Source organism: Cupressus sempervirens, chromosome 7 (genome assembly GCF_028749045.1).
Source record: "Cupressus sempervirens isolate cs-2001-9-10 chromosome 7, ASM2874904v1, whole genome shotgun sequence".
Classification (NCBI taxonomy): Eukaryota; Viridiplantae; Streptophyta; class Pinopsida; order Cupressales; family Cupressaceae; genus Cupressus; species Cupressus sempervirens.
In genome coordinates, this window is record NC_143124.1 from 712,240,497 (window position 1) to 712,262,478 (window position 21,982).

Genomic DNA, 21,982 nt, shown 5'->3' on the forward strand with positions numbered 1-21,982 from the left:
CCTCTAACAAGGTCACATTTAACAGTGTGTTGTAAGCCTTTAATAGGGCAGGCTTTTAATAGGGCATCACTTTAGAAGAGTGAGAATCAAGTAGCATGTTACTGATGGTTTTTCCCAAATTGGGTTTCCACGTAAATCATTGTGTCATGTGTTGATCTTGCATGTTTTATCTCTGCATGTTGATTTACTGTAACTTACTAATATGGTAGATTTAAGTTTGGATAGATGAAAAGTGTATGGATTTATTAAAAGTGTAGAAAAAGTATTATTAGGGCATTTGGACCTTGAATAACTTATTCATCTCCCCCTCCCCCCCCCCCCCTCAGTTATTCTAAAGAATTCTAACAAAATACACTTTAAAAATTCAAAAATAAATAAAATTTTGCCTCAATTAAAAATAATAATCATAGACATAAACTTCATCTAATTTTACACATTTCATTAGTTTACATCATCTTCAAATTCTAAACACAAATGCTACTTTTATTTCATTAAAGTTGAAGAGTTTAAATTCTGATATCACTATTCCTTTATAAAAGGTGACATAAGTTTGTGCTTTTACCCTATAGTTAATTAAACTTAAATTAAGGCATTAAAAACAGTAACATGTATGTATAAACATGAATATTGAAAATGTATACATATACATTTATTGGGATGTGTGACCTCTTGAGAAGGTCACCTTTGTGAGCATCTCCTAGATACAATGAATACAAAGTGTTCTAGTCATTCTAATAAGAGAGATGTGTTCTTTTGAACCACTACTCATGAAACATAAGTCAATGAGTTTAGATTAAAAAACTGCATGGTTGAATCCCAACAACAATATCGCATGATGTTTGTTCTCAAGACTCTAATTCCAACGAGTTTGAAAAACTTTAAAGCATGTTCTTATTGTCAATATACTTGTTGGTAAACAGATTGTTCTTTCCAATGTAACTCTTAAATGCCCGAACCTGTGAGAAACAATTTGATACCAATAGTTGGATAATCTATCATGAGGTTGATAGATTTCTTCTGAATTGAAAGGTACAACTCCATTATCAATGATATTCAGTGAATTTGTTTGTTCCTAAACTAATTGGGTACGTTCTTAACCCAAGAACGAAAGAGGAAAACCAAGCCAGCCCTAGACAGAACTAACTCAGGTAGAGAATTCAGTTCTACACCTAGCCAACCCAAGGAATTCACATTTTCTATGACTCCCCGACATTGGTAATGTAATGTGAATGCTATGTATGCAAATGCATTGGAAAATGAAATGAAAGAGAGTGTTAAATAATCCCAATTCTTGTAATAGGAATGTCTGCGAATACTCTGATCTACAACCCATTCATAATTCAACACAAGATGGAAGATGATGCCCAAATTTGAAAATAACAATACTCTGATTGATAATAATCAAAGGAGAAATACTAAATGCTCTGATTTAGAATAAAACCCCTGTTGTTTTGAACATCACAAATAAGAATACTCAGAGTTTATTTGCTCACAACTTATGCTCAATCTATTACAAAAACTCAAACTCTTAACATGCATAATGAAAATGCAAAACAAATTAAACTAAGTTCCTTCCCCCTACTCCAGCTCTCTCTCTCTTGCAGAAAAGAAGAACCTCTTCAATGGAAAAGGTTTTACAATAAATACATTCTCCAGCAACCATTGGTTTCTTCCAGTGACTTTTTAGTTCTGTAACCGATCTTGTCTCTTTGACTTCTCATATTTTTCCTTTTGAAAACTGATAAGCTTATTAACTTTTAAAGTTAATAATGATAGATATTAACATATTTAAATTATATGTTAACAATTGACATTTAAATATGTTAAATCAATATCAAAATCTTTCTTTCATTGAGTGCACAACAAAATAAATAGCTCTGCCAGGTAAAAATAAGCCATTTTTCGTGGGGTATATCTTTTTATTCCACCATTGGATTGAGCTCATTTTTTCATATGTTCTTCCAAACTTAGTTATCTTCATCCTGACTGGAGCGATCGGAAAAAAAATCAATGAGTAAAAAGATATGAATTTCTGAATTCTGCTCTATATGACTGCTGCAAAATCAGAATTAATAAAATAAAATTTCCAGCCATTGTTCTTTCAATGCTCTATAATCCATGTCTTCAATCTGCAACAATGTTATCTTCAATGCTTACAATGTTAATTCTTTGCTAAATTTTGGGAGAGATTCTCTGGAATTCTTATAGCGAAAATCTGACTTTTGTCTTCTCCCTTGGTGGAAAATTGAACTTTGACTACGGAAGTCATAGTGGAAAATGAGTTTTCCACTACACTTCATTTTTCCTTTGGTGAAAAATCCCAAGTTGACTTCTCCATTGTAGAAAATTAGAGAAGAGCTTCTCCATGGTGGAAAAATGAATTTCGACTTCTCCATTGCGAAAAATTAGAAAATGACTGCGAAAGTCGCAGTGGAAAATGAGTTTTCCACTACACTTCATTTTTCCTTTGGTGGAAAATCTCAAGTTGACTTCTCCATTGCGGAAAATTAGAAAAGTGCTTCTCCATGGTGGAAAAATGAATTTTGACTTCTATTTGCTTCCACATTTGCATATCTAGACTCAGAAATAATTCAATCCTTAATAGAAATTTTGTTAAACACACTGAGAACAATTTTAAGAAATTCTTTATGGGTGGCAAATTTAAAAGTTTTTAAAATGGTGTACTGAAAGTGCACCTACAGCTGGCTCTGAATGGGGATTATGTGCTGCAAAGTGCATAAAGAATCCAGAATCTCTAGCAAAAGACAAGTGCCTATCCATTGGGTTACAGAGTCCAAGCACAAAGAAGACCATCAAAGAATTGCTTGCCGGGAGGGCAGAGGGGAGTAAGGCAAAACCAAAACTGAGAATGCAGAGAACATTAAGCTACGCACACCAAAAATTACGGAAACAAAAGCTTATTTACAAATATAGGTGAGGAGACCTCACCAAAAAAAAGAGCAAGCAGGAAGAAACTCACACATGGCCATTAACCGGAAGGGAGAAGTGTGAACCTTTCTGGAAAAGAAAATTATGCTCCAGCAAGTTAAACCAAAAACATTTCCCCTTGGCAACTTCATCATAATCAAAACTGAATCCAGAGGTACGCTGAAAATATGTGGCCCAGAAATCCCTTCCAAACAACCATCCTTCATCATATATTTCTGATTCATTTGTGCCTACCTACAAGTTACTTCTTGCACCATTAATCATTTTTTGTGAGGAAGAAAGGTATAAAGATTCTGAATCTGGTACAGGAACACACTCACCTTCATCTCTTTCTACAACATCATTTTTAATAGAGATTCCAACATCCGAAACAATATTAAAAAATTCAGGATACTCAAACGGTTCTGAAAATGATGTTCCATCATATGCACATTTATCACAGTCGATTTGAATAGAACTTTTAGATTTCAAATCCAGGCTGAAATAAAATGATTCTTCATCACACATAGGATCAATCTGGATTGAAGTAACTTCATCCTTTCTAGTAGCTATCAAGTCTGAAAATTCCCTATCCAAATTCAAAACTTCAATACTTGAATCGGTTGTAGAAGAAGACTTACATTTGGCAGGCACCAAGACTCGATTAGCTTCTATTTCATGGCAAATAAAAATATAATATGGTTCTTTGTCCTCCCCATGATGTTGCAAGACTTTATCAGTCAAAGAGAATCTCTGCTCAAACTTTGTTCTTGCAACCATTTCTTCAATCATATTTTCAGATTTGGTAAAATGATTATCAACACATGCTCTAGCCTTTTTGTCAACACAGATTTCTTCAAGAAAACTCAGAGTTGTATTATCTTTGAAATAAAATGATTCCAACATAGAATCATCATCAACTTGTGTAGGTTTAAAATCACTTTTATAAATATCTTCTTCAAACTTAAAGATTTCATATTCCACTTGCTTACAAACCAAAGGATGATTTTCAAAAGAAACTTTATGTAAAAGATGATCATCATTTTCATCAAATCTGAAACTTGTAACCTCAGGAACAAAAGAAACCATAGAAAATCCTCATTTTCTATTTCACTTACCATTTCCCAGCCGCTATCAAGAGTGTCTTTGCCCATTGAAATTTGTGCCTTTGGAAGTTGGGGTATTTCTTGTTCTCCAAGAACTGAACAATTAATTGACATCGGTTCTTGATTTACTGATTTTTCTTCAAGCACTTTTGTTGAAACATAACTCCCCTTTCTTTGGTCTTGGACATTAAAGTACTGCTGGTATACACACCTTAACAACATAGTGGAATGATGATCTTCGGAGAGACTTAATATCTTTTTTTCAGCTTCAACAATGCTTTGTTTAAATGCAGTCTAAAGAAATTGTAAATTGAAATCACTTTCAGCTTCTATCTCTTTGAATGTGGGTTTTCTTCTAGTTTTCTTTCTTGGTTGAACCTCTTGTTCGCTCAGGACCGAAAAATTATAGGAGATGTGATGGTGTGGAACTTCTGTAATCTCATCATTATCTACCTTCAATTCTTTTCTTAGCTGCAACACCTTCTCTCTACAGTGGTGCAATAACTTTGATTTTATTTCTAGCTCCTTTAATTTTTGATACCTGGCACAAACACTTCTCCATAAAAGGACTGGTGCATGATCTTCTTCAATGCTCAAATTCATTTTTCTCCCACGAGTAATGCTTTCTCTAAAAGCATCAAACGAATCACGCAATACTGGATCATGTGTTTGATGAAGTTCAATCAAAGAAGGATCTGGGCTTCTTCCTTTCACAACTTTAATGGGCATGGTCTTTTAATAACAGAGTTGCCAATCTCCTGCAAGAAGAGATAATAATAAAAATTGAGGAAGTGAAACTTCAGCACTAATCTTCTTTTCCGCTTCCCCAACAGAGTCGCCAAAAATCTGTTGGTAAATAGATTATTCTTTCCAATGTAACTCTTAAATGCCCAAACCTGTGAGAAACAATTTGATACCAACAGTTGGATAATCTATCATGAGGTTGATAGATTTCCTCTGAATTGAAAGCTATAGCTCCCTTATCAATGATATTCAATGAATTTGTTTGTTCCTAAACTAATTGGGTACGTTCTTAACCTGAGAACGGAAGAGGGAAAACCAAGCCAGTCCCAGTCAGAACTAACTCAGGCAGATTTTAACTCCTAAATCTAGCCAATGCCAAGAATCCACAACTCCTATGACTTCTTGATATCGGTAATGCAATATGGATGCAGATTATGTAAATGCAGTGAAGAAATGAAGATTTAATGTTCATATTTATGTAATAGGAATATGTGCAAATACTCTGATCTACAACACATTCATTATTTGACGCAAGATGCAAGATAATGTCCAAAACTGAACACAACAATACTCTGATTGAATATATTCAAAAAATAATACTCAAATTCTCTTATTTGAAGCAAAACTCTTCTTTGTTTTGAACACAACAAATACAACGCTCTGATTTTTATTTGCCTGCAACTCTGGCCAAATCTATTACAGAAATCAATGCATGAAATGAAATGCATAAAATAAACTACTGTCTTCCCTCTACTCTAGCAATACCCACTCTTGTAGAAAAGAAGCCCCTCTCAATGGAAAAGGTTTTACAATAAATACATTCTCCAGCAACCGTTTGATTTCTTCCAGTGACTTTTCAATTCTATAACTGATCTTGTCTCTTCAACTTCTCATATTTTTCCTTTTGAAAACTGATATGCTTATTAACTTTTAAAGTTAATAATGATAGATATTAACATATTTAAATTATATGTTAACAATTGACATTTAAAAATGCTAAATCAATATCAAAATCTTTCCTTCATTGAGTGGATAGCAAAATAGATAGTTCTACCAGGTAAAAATGAGCCATTTTTCGTGGGGCATATCTTTTTATTCCACCGTTGGATTGAGCTCATTTTTGGATATGTTCTTCCAAACTTAGTTATCTTCATCCTGATCGGAGCGATCGGAAAAATAATCAATGAGTAAAAAGATATGAATTTTTGAATTCTGTTCTATATGACTGCTACAAAATCAGAATTAATAAAATAAAATTTCTAGCCATTGTTCTTTCAATGCTCTGTAATCCATGTCTTCAATCTGCAACAATGTTATCTTCAATGCTTACAATGTTAATTCTCTGCTAAAATTTGGGAGAAATTCTCTGGAATTCTTATAGCGGAAATCTGACTTTTGTCTTCTCCCTTTGGTGGAAAATTCAACTTTGACTGCGAAAGTCGCAGTGGAAAATGAATTTTCCATTTTCATGTAGTCGGCACAAATTTGATGTAGATTGATTCACAAATTATTTTTCTGGAGTAATCTTGATGCTAGACCCCATACACCTTCATCTTGGATTGAGATTTGTCTTTTCTCTCCTCATGTGGAAAATTGGACTTTGCCTACGAAAGTCATAGTGGAAAATGAATTTTTCGCTATGCATTTTTCTTTTTGCTGGAAAATGAAATATTTGCTTCTCCAATGGAAAATTAGAAAATGACTACGAAAGGCGAAGCAGAAAATGAGTTTTCCACTACACTTCATTTTTCCTTTGGTGGAAAATCTCAAGTTGGCTTCTCCATTGTGGAAAATTCAAAAAAGTACTTCTCCATGGAAAATTAGAAAATGACAGTGAAAGGCGCAGTGGAAAATGAGTTTTCAACTACACTTCATTTTTCCTTTGGTGGAAAATCCCAAGTTGACTTCTCCATTGCGAAAAATTAGAAAATGACTACAAAAGTCGCAGTGGAAAATGAGTTTTCCACTACACCTCTTTTTTCCTTTGGTGGAAAATCCCAAGTTGACTTCTCCATTGCGGAAAATTAGAAAAGTGCTTCTCCATGGTGGAAAAATGAATTTTGACTTCTATTTGCTTCCACATTTGCATATCTAGACTAAAAAATAATTCAATCCTTCATAGAAATTTTGTTAAACACACTGAGAACAATTTTAAGAAATTCTTTATGGGTGGCAACTTTAAAAGTTTTTAAAATGGTGTACTGAAAGTGCACCTACAGCTGGCTCTGAATGGGGATTATGTGTTGCAAAGTGCATAAAGAATCCAAAATATCTAGCAAAAGACAAGTGCCTATCCATTGGGTTACAGAGTCTAAGCACAAAGAAGACCATCAAAGAATTGCTTGCCGGGCGGGCGGAGGGGAGTAAGGCAAAACCAAAACTGAGAATGCAGGGAACATTAAGCTACGCACACCAAAAATTGTGGAAACAATAGCTTATTTACAAATATAGGTGAGGAGACCTCATCAAAAAAAGAGCAAGCAGGAAGAAACTTACACATGGCCATTAACCGGAAGGGAGAAGTATGAACCTTTCTAGAAAAGAAAATTATGCTCCAGCAAGTTAAACCAAAAACATTTCCCCTTGGCAACTTCATCATAATCAAAACTGAATCTAGAGGTACGCTGAAAATATGTGGCCCAGAAATCCCTTCCAACCAACCATCCTTCATCATATATTTCTGATTCATCTGTGCCTGCCTACACGTTACTTCTTGCACCTTTAATCATTTTTTGTGAGGAAGAAAGGTATAAAGATTCTGAATTTGGTACAGGAACACACTCACCTTCATCTCTTTCTACAACATCATTTTTAATAGAGATTCCAACATCCGAAACAATATTGAAAAATTCAGGATACTCAAATGGTTCTGAAAATGATGTTCCATCATATGCACATTTATCACAGTCAATTTGAATAGAACTTTTAGATTTCAAATCCAGGCTGAAATAAAATGATTCTTCATCACACATAGGATCAATCTGGATTGAAGTAACTTCATCCTTTCTAGTAGCTATCAAGTCTGAAAATTTCCTATCCAAATTCAAAACTTCAATACTTGAATCGGTTGTAGAAGAAGACTTACATTTGGCAGGCACCAAGACTCGATTAGCTTCTATTTCATGGCAAATAAAAATATAATCTGGTTCTTTGTCCTCCCCATTATGTTGCAACACTTTGTCAGTCAAAGAGAATCTCTGCTAAAACTTTGTTCTTGCAACCATTTCTTCAATCATATTTTTAGATTTGGTAAAATGATTATCAACACATGCTCTAGCCTTTTTGTTAACACAGATTTCTTCAAGAAAACTCAGAGTTGTATTATCTTTGAAATAAAATGATTCCAACATAGAATCATCATCAACTTGTGTAGGTTTAAAATCACTTTTACAAATATCTTCTTCAAACTTAAAGGTTTCATATTCCACTTGCTTACAAACCAAAGGATGATTTTCAAAAGAAACTTTATGTAAAAGATGATCATCATTTTCATCAAATCTGAAACTTGTAACCTCAGGAATAGAAGAAACCATAGAAAAATCCTCATTTTCTATTTCACTTACCATTTCCCAGCCACTATCAAGAGTGTCTTTGCCCATTGAAATTTGTGCCTTTGGAAGTTGGGGTATTTCTTGTTCTCCAGGAACTGAACAATTAACTGACATTGGTTCTTGATTTACTGGTTTTTCTTCAAGCATTTTTGCTGAAACTTAACTCCCCTTTCTTTGGTCTTGGACATTAAAGTACTGCTTGTATACACACCGTAACAACATAGTGGATTGATGATCTTTGGAGAGACTTAATCTCTTCTTTTCAACTTCAGCAATGCTTTGTTTAAATGCAGTCCAAAGAAATTGTAAATTGAAATCACTTTCAGCTTCTATCTCTTTGAATGTGGGTTTTCTTCTGATTTTCTTTCTTGGTTGAACCTCTTGTTCACACAGGACCGAAAAATTATAGGGGATGTGATGGTGCAGAACTTTTGTAATCTCATCATTATCTACCTTCAATTCTTTTCTTAGCTGCAACACCCTCTCTCTACAGTGGTGCAATGACTTTGATTTTATTTCTAGCTCCTTTAATTTGTGATACCTGGCACAAACACTTCTCCATAAAAGGACTGGTGCATGATCTTCTTCAATGCTCAAATTCATTTTTCTCCCATGAGTAATGCTTTCTCTAAAAGCATCAAATGAATCACGCAATACTAGATCATGTGTTTGATGAAGTTCAATCAAAGAAGGATCTGGCCTTCTTCCTTTCACAACTTTAATGGGCATGGTCGTTTAATAACAGAGTCGCCAATCTCCTGTAAGAAGAGATAATAATAAAAATTGAGGAAGTAAAACTTCAGCACTAATCTTCTTTTCCGCTTCCCCAGCAGAGTCGCCAAAAATCTGTTGGTAAACAGATTGTTCTTTCCAATGTAACTCTTAAATGCCCAAACCTATGAGAAACAATTTGATACCAACAGTTGGATAATCTATCATGAGGTTGATAGATTTCCTCTGAATTGAAAGGTACAACTCCCTTATCAATGATATTCAATGAATTTGTTTGTTCTTAAACTAATTGAGTACATTCTTAAACTAAGAACGGAAGAGGGAAAACCAAGCCAGTCCCAGACAGAACTAACTCAGGCAGATTTTAACTCCTAAATCTAGCCAATGCCAAGAATCCACAACTCCTATGACTTCTTGATATCGGTAATGCAATATGGATGCAGATTATGTAAATGCAGTGAAGAAATGAAGATTTAATATTCAGATTTATGCAATAGGAATACGTGCAAATACTCTGATCTACAACACATTCATTATTTGACGCAAGATGCAAGATAATGTCCAAAATTGAACACAACAATACTCTGATTGAATATATTCAGAAAATAATACTCAAATTCTCTGATTTGAAGCAAAACTCTTCTTTGTTTTGAACACAACAAATACAACGCTCTGATTTTTATTTGCCTGCAACTCTGGCCAAATCTATTATAGAAATCAATGCATGAAATGAAATGCATAAAATAAACTACTGTCTTCCCTCTACTCTAGCAATACCTACTCTTGCAGAAAAGAAGCCCCTCTCAATGGAAAAAGTTTTACAATAAATACATTCTCCAGCAACCGTTTGGTTTCTTCCAGTGACTTTTCAATTCTGTAACTGGTCTTGTCTCTTCAACTTCTCATATTTTTCCTTTTGAAAACTGATATGCTTATTAACTTTTAAAGTTAATAATGATAGATATTAACATATTTAAATTATATGTTAACAATTGACATTTAAAAATGTTAAATCAATATCAAAATCTTTCCTTCATTGAGTGGACAACAAAATAGATAGTTCTGCCAGGTAAAAATGAGCCATTTTTCGTGGGGCATATCTTTTTATTCCACCGTTGGATTGAGCTCATTTTTGGATATGTTCTTCCAAACTTAGTTATCTTCATCCTGACCGGAGTGATCGAAAATATAATCAATGAGTAAAAAGATATGAATTTCTGAATTCTGCTCTATATGACTGCTACAAAATCAGAATTAGTAAAATAAAATTTCCAACCATTGTTCTTTCAATGCTGTATAATCCATGTCTTCAATCTGCAACAATGTTATCTTCAATGCTTACAATGTTAATTCTCTGCTAAAATTTGGGAGAAATTCTCTGGAATTCTTATAGCGGAAATCTGACTTTTGTCTTCTCCCTTTGGTGGAAAATTCAACTTTGACTGCGAAAGTCGCAGTGGAAAATGAAGTTTCCATTTTCATGTAGTGGGCACAATTTTGATGTAGATTGATTCACAAATTATTTTTCTGGAGTAATCTTGATGCTAGACCCCATATACCTTCAGCTTGGATTGAGATTTGCCTTTTCTCTCCTCATGTGAAAAATTGGACTTTGCCTGCGAAAGTCGTAGTGGAAAATGAATTTTCCGCTATGCATTTTTCTTTTTGCTGAAAAATGAAATATTTGCTTCTCCAATGGAAAATTAGAAAATGACTACGAAAGGCGAAGCAGAAAATGAGTTTTCTACTACACTTCATTTTTCCTTTGGTGGAAAATCCCAAGTTGGCTTCTCCATTGTGGAAAATTCAAAAAAGTGCTTCTCCATGAAAAATTAGAAAATGACTGCGAAAGGCACAGTGGAAAATGAGTTTTTCACTACACTTCATTTTTCCTTTGGTGGAATATCCCAAGTTGACTTCTCCATTGCGGAAAATTAGAAAATGACTGCGAAAGTCGCAGTGGAAAATGAGTTTTCCACTACACTTCATTTTTTCTTTGGTGGAAAATCCCAAGTTGACTTCTCCATTGCGGAAAATTAGAAAAGTGCTTCTCCATGGTGGAAAAATGAATTTTGACTTCTATTTGCTTTCACATTTGCATATCTAGACTTAGAAATAATTCAATCCTTCATAGAAATTTTGTTAAACACACTGAGAACAATTTTAAGAAATTCTTTATGGGTGGCAACTTTAAAAGTTTTTAAAATGGTGCACTGAAAGTGCACCTACAATACTAAAAACTTTGAAGCATGTTCTTATTGTTAATATACTAAAAAATTTGAAGCATATTTTTTCTTAGGAGTGCTCCTTGTCCAAAAAAGGGGAATAGAAGATCACCAATATTTGATCATATGTTGAGTTGGTAAAATGTTTTGTTGTGTATTGAACTTCGTAATAATGTTATTATTGACTTCATGAGATAGGTCATTTCGTTTACTATTTGGAAAAGTTTAGTCATGTTTTCTAATCGTATTTTCATCAAAAAAAATGAAATTTTTGAGTTATATTCTAACATTACATTATTGTTTGTTTATTTATGTTTTTAGAGAAATAAGACAACAAATCTCAAAAACCCGTTAGAAGAAATCAAGTACCAATTTTTGCAACTACAATGTAGAGATATCCATTGTGCAAGGCAATTTCAATTTTAATTAACTAGGGTCATTGTACATTCAAACACTATCCATAAACAAGTAATGCTAAATGTAAATAATTTAATAATTTTAATTTCTAAAAATTATATTATACAAGAAAAATGGTCAATGGAAAAGAAAACTTGGACATTTTATTATAGAGAAGAAAATTTTATGCTAGTTGATGATCTTGCTTAGCAAATAAATCTTATTGTAGAGGATATTTTTAATTGGGATTTTTGTTTATTTATTTTAGCATTCTAAATGCAAGCAAATGACTCTCATGGATAATGGAAGCCTCATGTCGCAAGTCATTAAAAAAAGTTCATTTTTTTATAACATTGCAAGCAAATCTCATATAAATTCTATCTAAATTTAACAATGTAAAAAATGCTTTATATGTAAATTTAAAAAAAAACTAACTTTAGTAACATTCTCCTAAATTTTATGATATATGAAAGCAAATTTTGGCTAAACTTTACAACATTAAATGTAAATGTTTATCAATTGTGCTTAACAATGGAGTTCCCTTATGGTGAAGTTTGATGGTTTTTAAAAAGTCTATTGCTAATAGTGGCATGTTGTGATGGTTAAGTTGTTGTGTTGTTATTTTTGCCATCAAGGTTCAAATCTCATGGGGATGAGGTCCCCCGTTTGTGGCCTCACTGGTTCATAGCTCCACGTCAAAGCGTTTACCCCTCTTTAAAAAAAAACAAAAAATGGAGTTCCCTTACAAACATATCACAAAAACAACACAATTTATCTTATAATAGAAAATATGTCATCCTTGTCAACAAGAACATGTTTAATTTTGGTGACGAAAACTTTAAAAAAAATCTTTATTTGCTATACATTTTCTTATTAAAAAAAATTCTTATATAAACTTATGTTGCGTTTCTATTTGATATCTTTGGATATAATTAACTTAGAGTTTTTAAAGTATGAGCATGATAGTTTATAAAAATATTTTAATAAATAAATAAAACTTTTTTATTGAACATAGTTTAAAAAAAAGAGAGGACATAGAATAGAAGTCCAAAAAGGAGCTGCAAATTAGAAGAAATCAATTAGTCAAAAGCATCATTACATAAATAGGTCATTAAGCTCACAACTCAAACAAAGCTAACCATCTCAAAGACATTAAGGTCAAAATTTCCTTCCACAATAGAAAGAACCAATACAATCTGAACTTATAATAATAATATCTTAATAAATAAATAAAACTTTTTTATTGAACATAGTTTAAAAAAAAGAGAGAACATAGACTAGAAGTCCAAAAAGGAGCTGCAAATTAGAAGAAATCAATTAGTCAAAAGCATCATTACATAAATAGGTCATTAAGCTCACAACTCAAACAAGGCTAACCATCTCAAAGACATTGAGGTCAAAATTTCCGCGCCACAATAGAAAGAACCAATACAATCTGAACTTAAATTAACATTGAAGTTGCCTTGCACAATGTAAACCAATACAATCTGAACTTAAATTAACATTGAAGTTGCCTTGCACAATAGATATCTCTACATTATAGTTGCAAAAATTGGTACTTATTCTTCCAACTGGTTTTTGAGATTCGTTGTCTTATTTTTCCTGAAAATATAAATAAACAAATGGCCAAATAGTGTTACATATAGTTCAAAATTTTCAAATCTAAAAAAAATGAATATAGGATTAGAAAACATATGACTGAACATCTACTTTTTCCAAATATTAAGCAAGATGGTCTGTCTCCTAGAATCAACAATACGGGACTATTATTAGGAAGTCTAATACACAACAAAACTTTTTACCAGCTCAACATGATCAAATACATTGCAGCTAAATGAGCATTGGTAATCTTCTATTTTATTTTTTTTCGTTTTTTTGAGATACATGCTTAATTTTGACCTCTAAATTTGAGCGCTTTAAGTAATTCCACTAATATCACAAACCCTATCTTACTTGTGACAGATATTTCACAAATCATACTTGTTTATATATATACACACCATTGGAAGAAACATTATGAAATGGCAAATGGTTTTTAATATCAAAAGCTAAAATCCATGGATCAACAGGCTACATAGGAACGTGTCAGTATTGACAAATGTTCATGTACACTTCTCAAAACGTGTAATGTATACAGACACCTCATAAATCTCATATAATTCCTCTGAACCAAAATAAATCACACTTACTCTCTCTATTGAAGAAGAAACCGAAGCAACAAAGAGACAACTTGTATTGACATTTGAAACAGCGTGGAAGTGATAAAGTAAGGATCTAAGCATGGCACAAGCAGAGATAATAGCAGAGCAAGATTATCCATGGGTATGGGCCTCTCATAATACATTCAAGCTTCTAAGTGGTAATGAAATCCCTGCAATTGGGCTTGGAACTTGGAAAGCAGGAGAAGCTGCAGGGGATGCAGTTTTCAATGCCATTGTGCAGGATGGTTACCGCCATGTTGATACTGCACCACAATATGCTGTACAAGAAGAGGTTATATATATATCTCTTTCAGTACTCGTTACCCATTTGTTGAAGTACTAATTTAGCAAATTCTTTTTATGTATTGGGTGATGAATTTTGGCCTTGTAAATGAAGTTTTAGGCCTTTGTATTGATTCAAGAATCATGGTGTTTGTGCAGGTGGGATATGGACTGAGGGCTGCCATGGACGCAGGAATTGAGCGCAAGGATCTCTTTATTACATCTAAACTCTGGTTGGTTTAATCCTTGCCCTCCCATGGCTTGCTATAATTAGTTTTAAACATAGTAATATGGAGACGCGATCCCCCTCCTTTGCTCCATGTCTCGGAGACTGGGGAGGGGAGTCTTGGACTTGGACTCCATCCCCAATGGCGCTACCAGGTTCCACCCCCATCCTGAGTCCCTCCATCTCAATGGCACCACCAGATCCACCACTCTCCAAGGATGAGAATGGGGATATGGGATATCTGTGGACTATTTGTTGATTATGTTCTATATTTCAATTCAATATATAATATAATGTAATGTTGAGAGTATTTACTCTTTTACATCTTTATATCTTCATATCTTATATTGCAATTATGTTCAATGGTTCAATTTAAATTTAAATTTAATATAATGTAGTGTTCAAGTCTTTTATATTTTTATATTGCAATATATCTTTTCATATGTATATCCTGTAAACTTATGTTTAAGTATTTAGTCTTTTATATTTTTATATCTTATATTGCAATACATCTTTTCATAACTGACATTTTAAATACCATACGTCTAATCTATACAACCCCCACCATCCCCAAATTAAGACCCCTCCTTCCCATCCGCAGAACTTATCCCCCTTTCCGCCATCCCCTATATCCCATGATGGTGTAATTATGATTTTAAACCATGTTTAATACTCATTATATATCTCTCTCAGAAATTTAATTGTCTCTGTTTTTGGCAGGTGCACTGAAATGTCCCCAGAAAGAGTGAGACCCGCTTTAAATAGAACTCTCAACGAGCTACAACTTGACTATCTTGATCTATATCTGGTAAACAATCTGCCATGGTTAAGTAGGAGAAAAATAATAGGATTAAAATTGGGCTAGAAATTATTGGAAGTCATATATAGTTTTATGTTCTCAATTCAACACCATTCATGGTATACAATTGGATTTGAGTATTACTTCGGTAGCCTTGTTCATAATATCATCTCCAACCAGTAGTGAAATTTTAGAGTATGAATTAAAATTGTTTTTATATTCAATACGTTTCATGGTAAACAATTGCATTTCAGTATTGCATAGGATCCATCTTCTAGCAGTAATAAAATCTCATGGTATGAATTTAAATTATGTTCTTAATTCAAAATTTATCATGGTGTACAATTAGATTTGAGTATTGTATCAGTAACCTTGTCCATAGGGTCCATCCCTACCAATAAGTATATTTATTGTATTCATAATTCAACAACTCTCATGGTATACAATTGGGTCTGAGCATTGATCCATGTCATACCCAGCAATAAAATTTCAATGGTATGAATTCAATTTATATTCTTTATTCAACACCTTTCATGGTGTACAATTGGATTTGAGTATTGTATCAGTAGCCTTGCCCATAGGATCCATCTCCTACCTGTTATAAAATTTGTTAAAAATGATATTTGGTATTCCGACTTTTTCATTTTGTTTTGTTTCCACCAATTAAGAATGTAAATAGGAAACATGATTTAAAGTTCAACTGACTATGCAACTCTATAGAAGCCCATGGAAAGGGGAATAATTTATGAGTTAATAAACATGTAATCCATTTATCTTGTAGATCCATTGGCCCTTCCGCTTGAGAGAAGAAGCAAGCAGGCCTCCGAGAGCCGGTGATGTGTTGGATGTAGACATGAAGAAGGTATGGAAAGAAATGGAAAAGCTGGTAGCAGACAAGGTAGTTCGTGAGATTGGGATCTGCAATTTTACTGTGAAAAAGCTTGAATCTCTACTAACTTATGCTACAATTATGCCTTCTGTATGTCAGGTATTATCTCTTATAAAAACTTGCAAGGTGATCATTACTTTTTCTTTTGGACAATATCCTTCTTGGCAAGAGTGATAAAATTCTTACAGGCTTGTTAAAAGCACAGCAAAATGTTTAATCTTTTGTTCATGATCTTTTTTATAGATAATGGGCCGAAGTCTAGAGATTAATTATTATTTTTTATTATTTTGTCATAATCTTTTTTATAGGTAATGGGTGGAAACCTATTAATTATTATTATAGTCTATTAGTTCAAATAGACTTGAACCCAAGACCAACCTTTTCACAATTTACCATAATGTTGTTTGCATTGTAGGCTCTTGCCTATCTTTTATTCATGATCTTATAGCATATTCTCTGACTTTTTTTCCTTTTGTTGGGCTAAGGTGGAGATGCACCCTGGCTGGAGAAATGATAAGATTTATAATGCTTGCAGGAAATACAACATACATGTTACTGTAAGAGATTAAAATTTACTTATACTGAATCTTCTTTTCTAGGGTTTTTTTGGGGTCTTAAATCTCTACTATTTTCTCTTGATGTTTTATGATGGTAAACAATGATCCTGTAGGCATATTCACCACTGGGTTCACAGGGGAGCCAAACAAGAGACCTTATTAATGATGATGCAGTTAAAATGGTATGTAGATGAATACTTTTTTTTTATATGTATATATATCAAATCAGTAAGTTTGTAAGGCTTAGAATGATGAAAGATTTGAGAGAGTGAAATTGTGTCATATTCAGGTTGCTAAAAGAGCGGGGAAGGCAGCAGGGGAGGTGCTAATAAAATGGGCTATTCAGAGAGGAACAAGCACCATTCCCAAGTCCACCAACACTGAAAGAATAAAAGAAAACATTGAAGTGTTTGGATGGGACCTTCCTGAATTGGAATTCAATGTTCTAAGTACCATTCCAGATCAGGTTTGATTTATACAAAGTTGAGATTTTTTTTTCAAGCTTCTTGATAATTTTCTTATTTTGTTTTAAAACCATATAAGATTGTTTCTGATAGAGAGAATTATCTTGAGCAGAGAAGGGAGTTGGATGGTGCAGAATTGTTTGTGTGTCCAGAGGGACCTTATAAATCAGTGGAAGAGCTGTGGGATTATGAATGATTTTGAATTGTACGCCAAATTCTCTGCTATCTGTGCAAGATGCACAATGTCTTCTTACTTATTTACTTGATGTAAAGCTTTTCCCATTTACTGCTTTCTAATGTTCATTTTTGAGAAAAACTAAAACTATTTTTGAATGTTTGCATTTGGCTAAAATATTATCTAGTAGCACTTATCTAGCCTTTTTTTTTAAGTCGAATAAATTCATATCTGCTGGTGTCTTCGGTGTATTTTATAATTTCACTTTTCTTGAGTCAATTTATAATTTCACAGTTGATGTTGTAATTCCCGCCTCTCCTACAAAAAATTGCTTTGAAACAACTTATGGAGATCCATCAAATTACAAAGGGTAGGGGAATTTTATTGTTTTGGGCAAATTTGGGTAGAATGGCATTCATGGAATGTAGAGGCACAATAATGTGTTATTAAAAATGGTATTTAGGACTTAGGTTTTTATAATTCTCACGGAAGAATTGTAATTTTTTCAATTTTATATCACAAAGTGAGTTTATGAAATTTTCATCATCATTCTGAACTAAATTTATGTTCAATTTTCTTGTAATCTATTTTACTATGGATTGGTTCATAAATATCTAAATTTATGAGGAACAATTAAATATTGATCCTAAAAATGAAAAGATTCAAACTAATATTGTTGTTACCAAATCTTAAACTTATACAACAATGAGAAGATTCAAACTAATATTGCTATTGTTTTTGTTACTAGAACATAACTCATTGCTATTATTGTTGTTACTAATTGTACACTCAAGGGTTGATCCTTCCAATCAGGACGAAGAAAGAGTTGAAATCAGGGGAAGATTGGTGTTGGATGGGTTGATGGTGCATCTAAAGGCAATATGGGGAAGAGGGGAGTGGGATGTGTCATCCTAGATTCAGAGAATAATATATTAACAATTGGATCAAAATCTCTTTCGGAAGGGAAAAATAATGTAGCTGAATGTATGGTCACTATCTTTGCTCTCCAAGTAGCTAAGAATCAACCTTTGCTCTCCAAGTAGCTAAGAGAAATGAATGAATGTATGGTCACTATCTTTTCTCTCCAAGTAGCTAAGAGAAATGCAAGAAATGTTGGATAAGTAGCAAGAAATGTTGGATGGGAAGTTCAACTGTCATGTCTGTTTATTTCACATTCTTCTTATTTGTTTTTTCATATTCTCTTGAAAAGCCCTGTGTATCTTAAGCTGCAAGCTGCAATGACTGAACAATATATTTGCTCTGCTCTTGGTGTAGAGATAGCCACAGTTGTGGTGAACCACGATATATCCTGTCTCGTCTCTATTTTGTGTATTCTCAATTTGTATCTTAAATTAACAAGAAAATTCTCCTACAGGAAGACTCCCAAATTGTAATCAATGGAATTTTGAATTTTGAAGGGAATTAAAGTTTCTCATACACTATGCAAAGGGAACTCTATTGCTGATAAGATGATAAGATGGCCAATGTGGGAATAAAGTTGATTGATAAAGCCAACTTGGTGGAAGATTTGCAAATGTATCTTTATAATTCCACTTTCCTTTGGGACGATTTAGTAATAATGGCATGAAATGATTGAAGGACATTCTACAGTATAAGGTGGAGGCAGGACACGTGAGTTGTGTTGGTTTCCAAAATCACATGAGCCGTGGCCAACTCAATGTTGAGATTCCAAGAGGCTGAGGCCAACTTAACTTCCAAGAGGCTGAGGCCAACTTAACAGAACTAACCAATCTGATCCAAATCTGATCCAAATCCTCTGTGCTTATGGCTCTGCACCTTAGGAACCTTGCCAACTCAATGTTGAGATTTCAAGAGGAACCTTGCCAACTCAATGTTGAGATTTCAAGAGGATGAGGCCAACTTAACAGAACTAACCAATCTGATCCAAATCTGATCCAAATCCTCTGTGCTTATGGTTCTGCACCTTATGAGCCTTGCCAACTCAATGTTGAGATTTCAAGAGGTTGAGGCCAACTTAACAGAACTAACCAATCCGATCCAAATCCTCTGTGCTTATGGCTCTGCAGGGCCAAGGCGGGTGCACCTATTCTTGAATCTGTCACTTAGGTTCTGAAGATAGTGCAATAGATGATCAAATCACAAGTGCAACAAAAAGTTTTCAGGAGGCAAGAGATTTAAATAAACTTTTAATTTGTACTTCCTAAGAAAGTAGGTGAATTATGTTGAAACTATATTATGACTTCACCAAGAATTTTATAATGTAGATGCTTTAGATGAAATTCGTAAAACTTCAAAATTCTATAAAGATAAGTGCCCTGTTCTACTTGGGCAATAGAGTCATCTGCAGTACAGATTATTAGGTACAACCTTGTGAGTATGTCCAAATCTATATCAAATATGCAATCTACTGCTAGTTTAAAAGTCTAAAAGGAAATTTAATTTCTTTTGAGATATCAAATAAGATAAAGAGAAGAAAAAACATAAGTTTTATCGGACTAAATCAGATAGAAATGCAATAATCTCCTTTCAAAAACACAAATGACCACTCTTACTTGTAAATGACTCTCTCTGTTGATAGAAGCACATATCTTATATATTTGTATCAGTTACATCGCTCTTTCTATATATCAGGTCTCAAATAACATTTTTTTATGAATGCAATGTACCTCAGAAAAAATAGAATCGCTTGTGTCCCTTCTCCTTTGATTCACATCCTATATTGATATGTGGATGAAAGGGTATCATAACCAAATCTGAAGCATCACATCACTTCAGATTTCTTAATCTAATTACAACTGCATATTTGCAAATTATATTATGATTACTTAGCATGTAATTGGAAATGGCGAACGGTTAGTCTTGTACTCTTTTGAAATTACATGTAATTTTTTAGATGGAAGATAATGACGCGGGCCAAAAACTTGGATGATTTATATTTTTTCATACAAAAATCACACTGCTTCCTCTTTTTCTTTAGGAGAAAATTAAGCTTGAAAAGAATAAGTCAACTTTCACTATTTAACATTTTTAGTGTTGGAATGAAGCTTAGTGTGTAATGTTTAGGTCGTCTAGCTCCAGAATGTATGAAGGCATTAGAGATTATGTGACACATATTGACACTCCTCCTTTTTCTTTGCGTATCAAATGAAATTTTGGATAACTTTACCTTCATCATTGGTAGTAACAAAACATCATTTTGTTGTCAAGTATGCGAGGAATAATGAAAATATTATTAGATATGAATTACAAATAAAATCTCATCAATGGTTGGTAAGGATTAACATAAATCCCATGTCACCTTTCCCAGATTAAGAACGAACTTGAGTAGCTTGATTTCAACATATGAAACCTTCACCGATGCCCAATATTTGGTCTTGAACATCCAACCCCCGAGTATATTCAAGTTGATGTCCAACAAATCCTTCTATGGTTGACATCCAACAAATCCTTCTATGATTTTGTGTTCATGATTGTATCCTTCCATGATTGTTCCTAACTATGGTAAATTGAGCATGTTTTTTTTCTATGAAAATCTAGCAAAAAACCAATTTGAATTCTATCAAACCATGTAGAATCACATTGAAGATCATATTTATATCTTATACTTAGAAGCCTTATAAGCCTTTAAAAAGAAACCTCATGAATCGAGCATCAATAAAAGCCTAATTAAATACATTCTTGAGGGGAAGATTGAAAATGCAATGATTGGTTGGCATCTAATCACTCTTTCAAATACCTTATTTCAAATAGCTCCTATAAAATTGTAGTAAAAACATTGGAATCATACATGTTCTCCATGGCATTGTTATACTTAACAAACAAGGTTCATGAAAGACATATCTTCTTGACAATTTGATGTTGGCTTAATTGTAGTTAACACATTGGAATTAGAGGTGATCGTTATGGTATTTTTATATTTAAAAAATAAGGTTCATGAAAGACATATATATTCTTGACATTTAGTGTTGGCTTAATTGTAGTTAACACATTGGATCATACATGTTCTCTATGGCATTGTTATGCAGTTGACACATTGGAATCGAACATATTCTCTATGGCATTGTTATATTTTGCAAACAAGGTGATAATAAAATGTTGGCTTATTCTTGGGAAACTAGCCCAGCCATTAGGCCAAAATGCTTTGATGGATAAGTTTGACCTTGATAAATGTTATTATAGAGTTGATTAGAGCACCATTTTAAAAATGTTTTATTGGCTAGGATTTGAACAAAAAATTTCATAATCACATTTGAATGTTCTTCAGATATGCAAATTTAATCACTTGAGTTGCAAAGATAGGGATTTCCTATATCTTAATTCCTATCTTGTATGTGCATGCTCTTATAATTGACGGGATGAGATACTTTCAAAAATCCAATCAAAAACCTTTCTGATTAAATGTTGCAACATAATGTTTATAACTAGTTGTCTATTAGCATCCTTGCAAAGTACTTGGAAATGGTCATGCATATCTTAAAATATAATCTTAGTCATTTCAAGCATTTTAAGAATAAACCTCCTACACATCCCATTATAGGTTTTTATCATCTAACTTCACAAATGAGGCATTTTGTCCTAATTTTTGGAGTCATTCTGTCTTTACGAGGTAAGAATTATGTTGACAGATAATCTCTTGTCGAGCTCTTGTCAAAGAGCTCAATCTATTTTTACTTAACTATCCCTTTCACCACTAACTTAATCCTTCTAATAATATGCATAAAAGTT

General features: G+C 33.2%; 1 protein-coding gene and 1 long non-coding RNA gene across 4 annotated transcripts in view; one reads left to right on the plus strand and one right to left on the minus strand.

Moving 5' to 3' along the window:
• Window positions 1-12,974: 12,974 nt before the first annotated feature.
• Window positions 12,975-21,982, minus strand: part of LOC149549211 (uncharacterized) — a 39,914-nt gene continuing 30,906 nt past the window's right edge. For all 3 annotated transcript variants that reach the window (XR_016354064.1, XR_016354062.1, XR_016354063.1), the window contains exon 2: window positions 12,975-13,284. This is a non-coding gene — a long non-coding RNA (uncharacterized LOC149549211). The remainder of the gene's footprint in view (window positions 13,285-21,982) is intronic.
• On the plus strand, window positions 13,840-17,475 carry LOC149549212 (NAD(P)-linked oxidoreductase superfamily protein). Its single transcript, XM_089792627.1, has 8 exons — window positions 13,840-14,175; window positions 14,325-14,398; window positions 15,112-15,199; window positions 15,972-16,178; window positions 16,565-16,636; window positions 16,750-16,818; window positions 16,926-17,102; window positions 17,213-17,475. The coding sequence occupies exons 1-8, from the start codon at window positions 13,963-13,965 to the stop codon at window positions 17,294-17,296; spliced, it is 984 nt and encodes a 327-aa protein (XP_089648753.1). The 5' UTR covers window positions 13,840-13,962; the 3' UTR covers window positions 17,297-17,475.

Excerpts from the sequence above, each read along its gene's own strand:
- LOC149549212 (XM_089792627.1), top strand. The coding sequence starts at position 13,963 with ATGGCACAAGCAGAGATAATAGCAGAGCAAGATTATCCATGGGTATGG. Across the intron at positions 14,176-14,324 it reads AATATGCTGTACAAGAAGAG|GTGGGATATGGACTGAGGGC; the intron begins GTTATATATATA and ends GTGTTTGTGCAG. Across the intron at positions 16,179-16,564 it reads TTATGCCTTCTGTATGTCAG|GTGGAGATGCACCCTGGCTG; the intron begins GTATTATCTCTT and ends TGTTGGGCTAAG.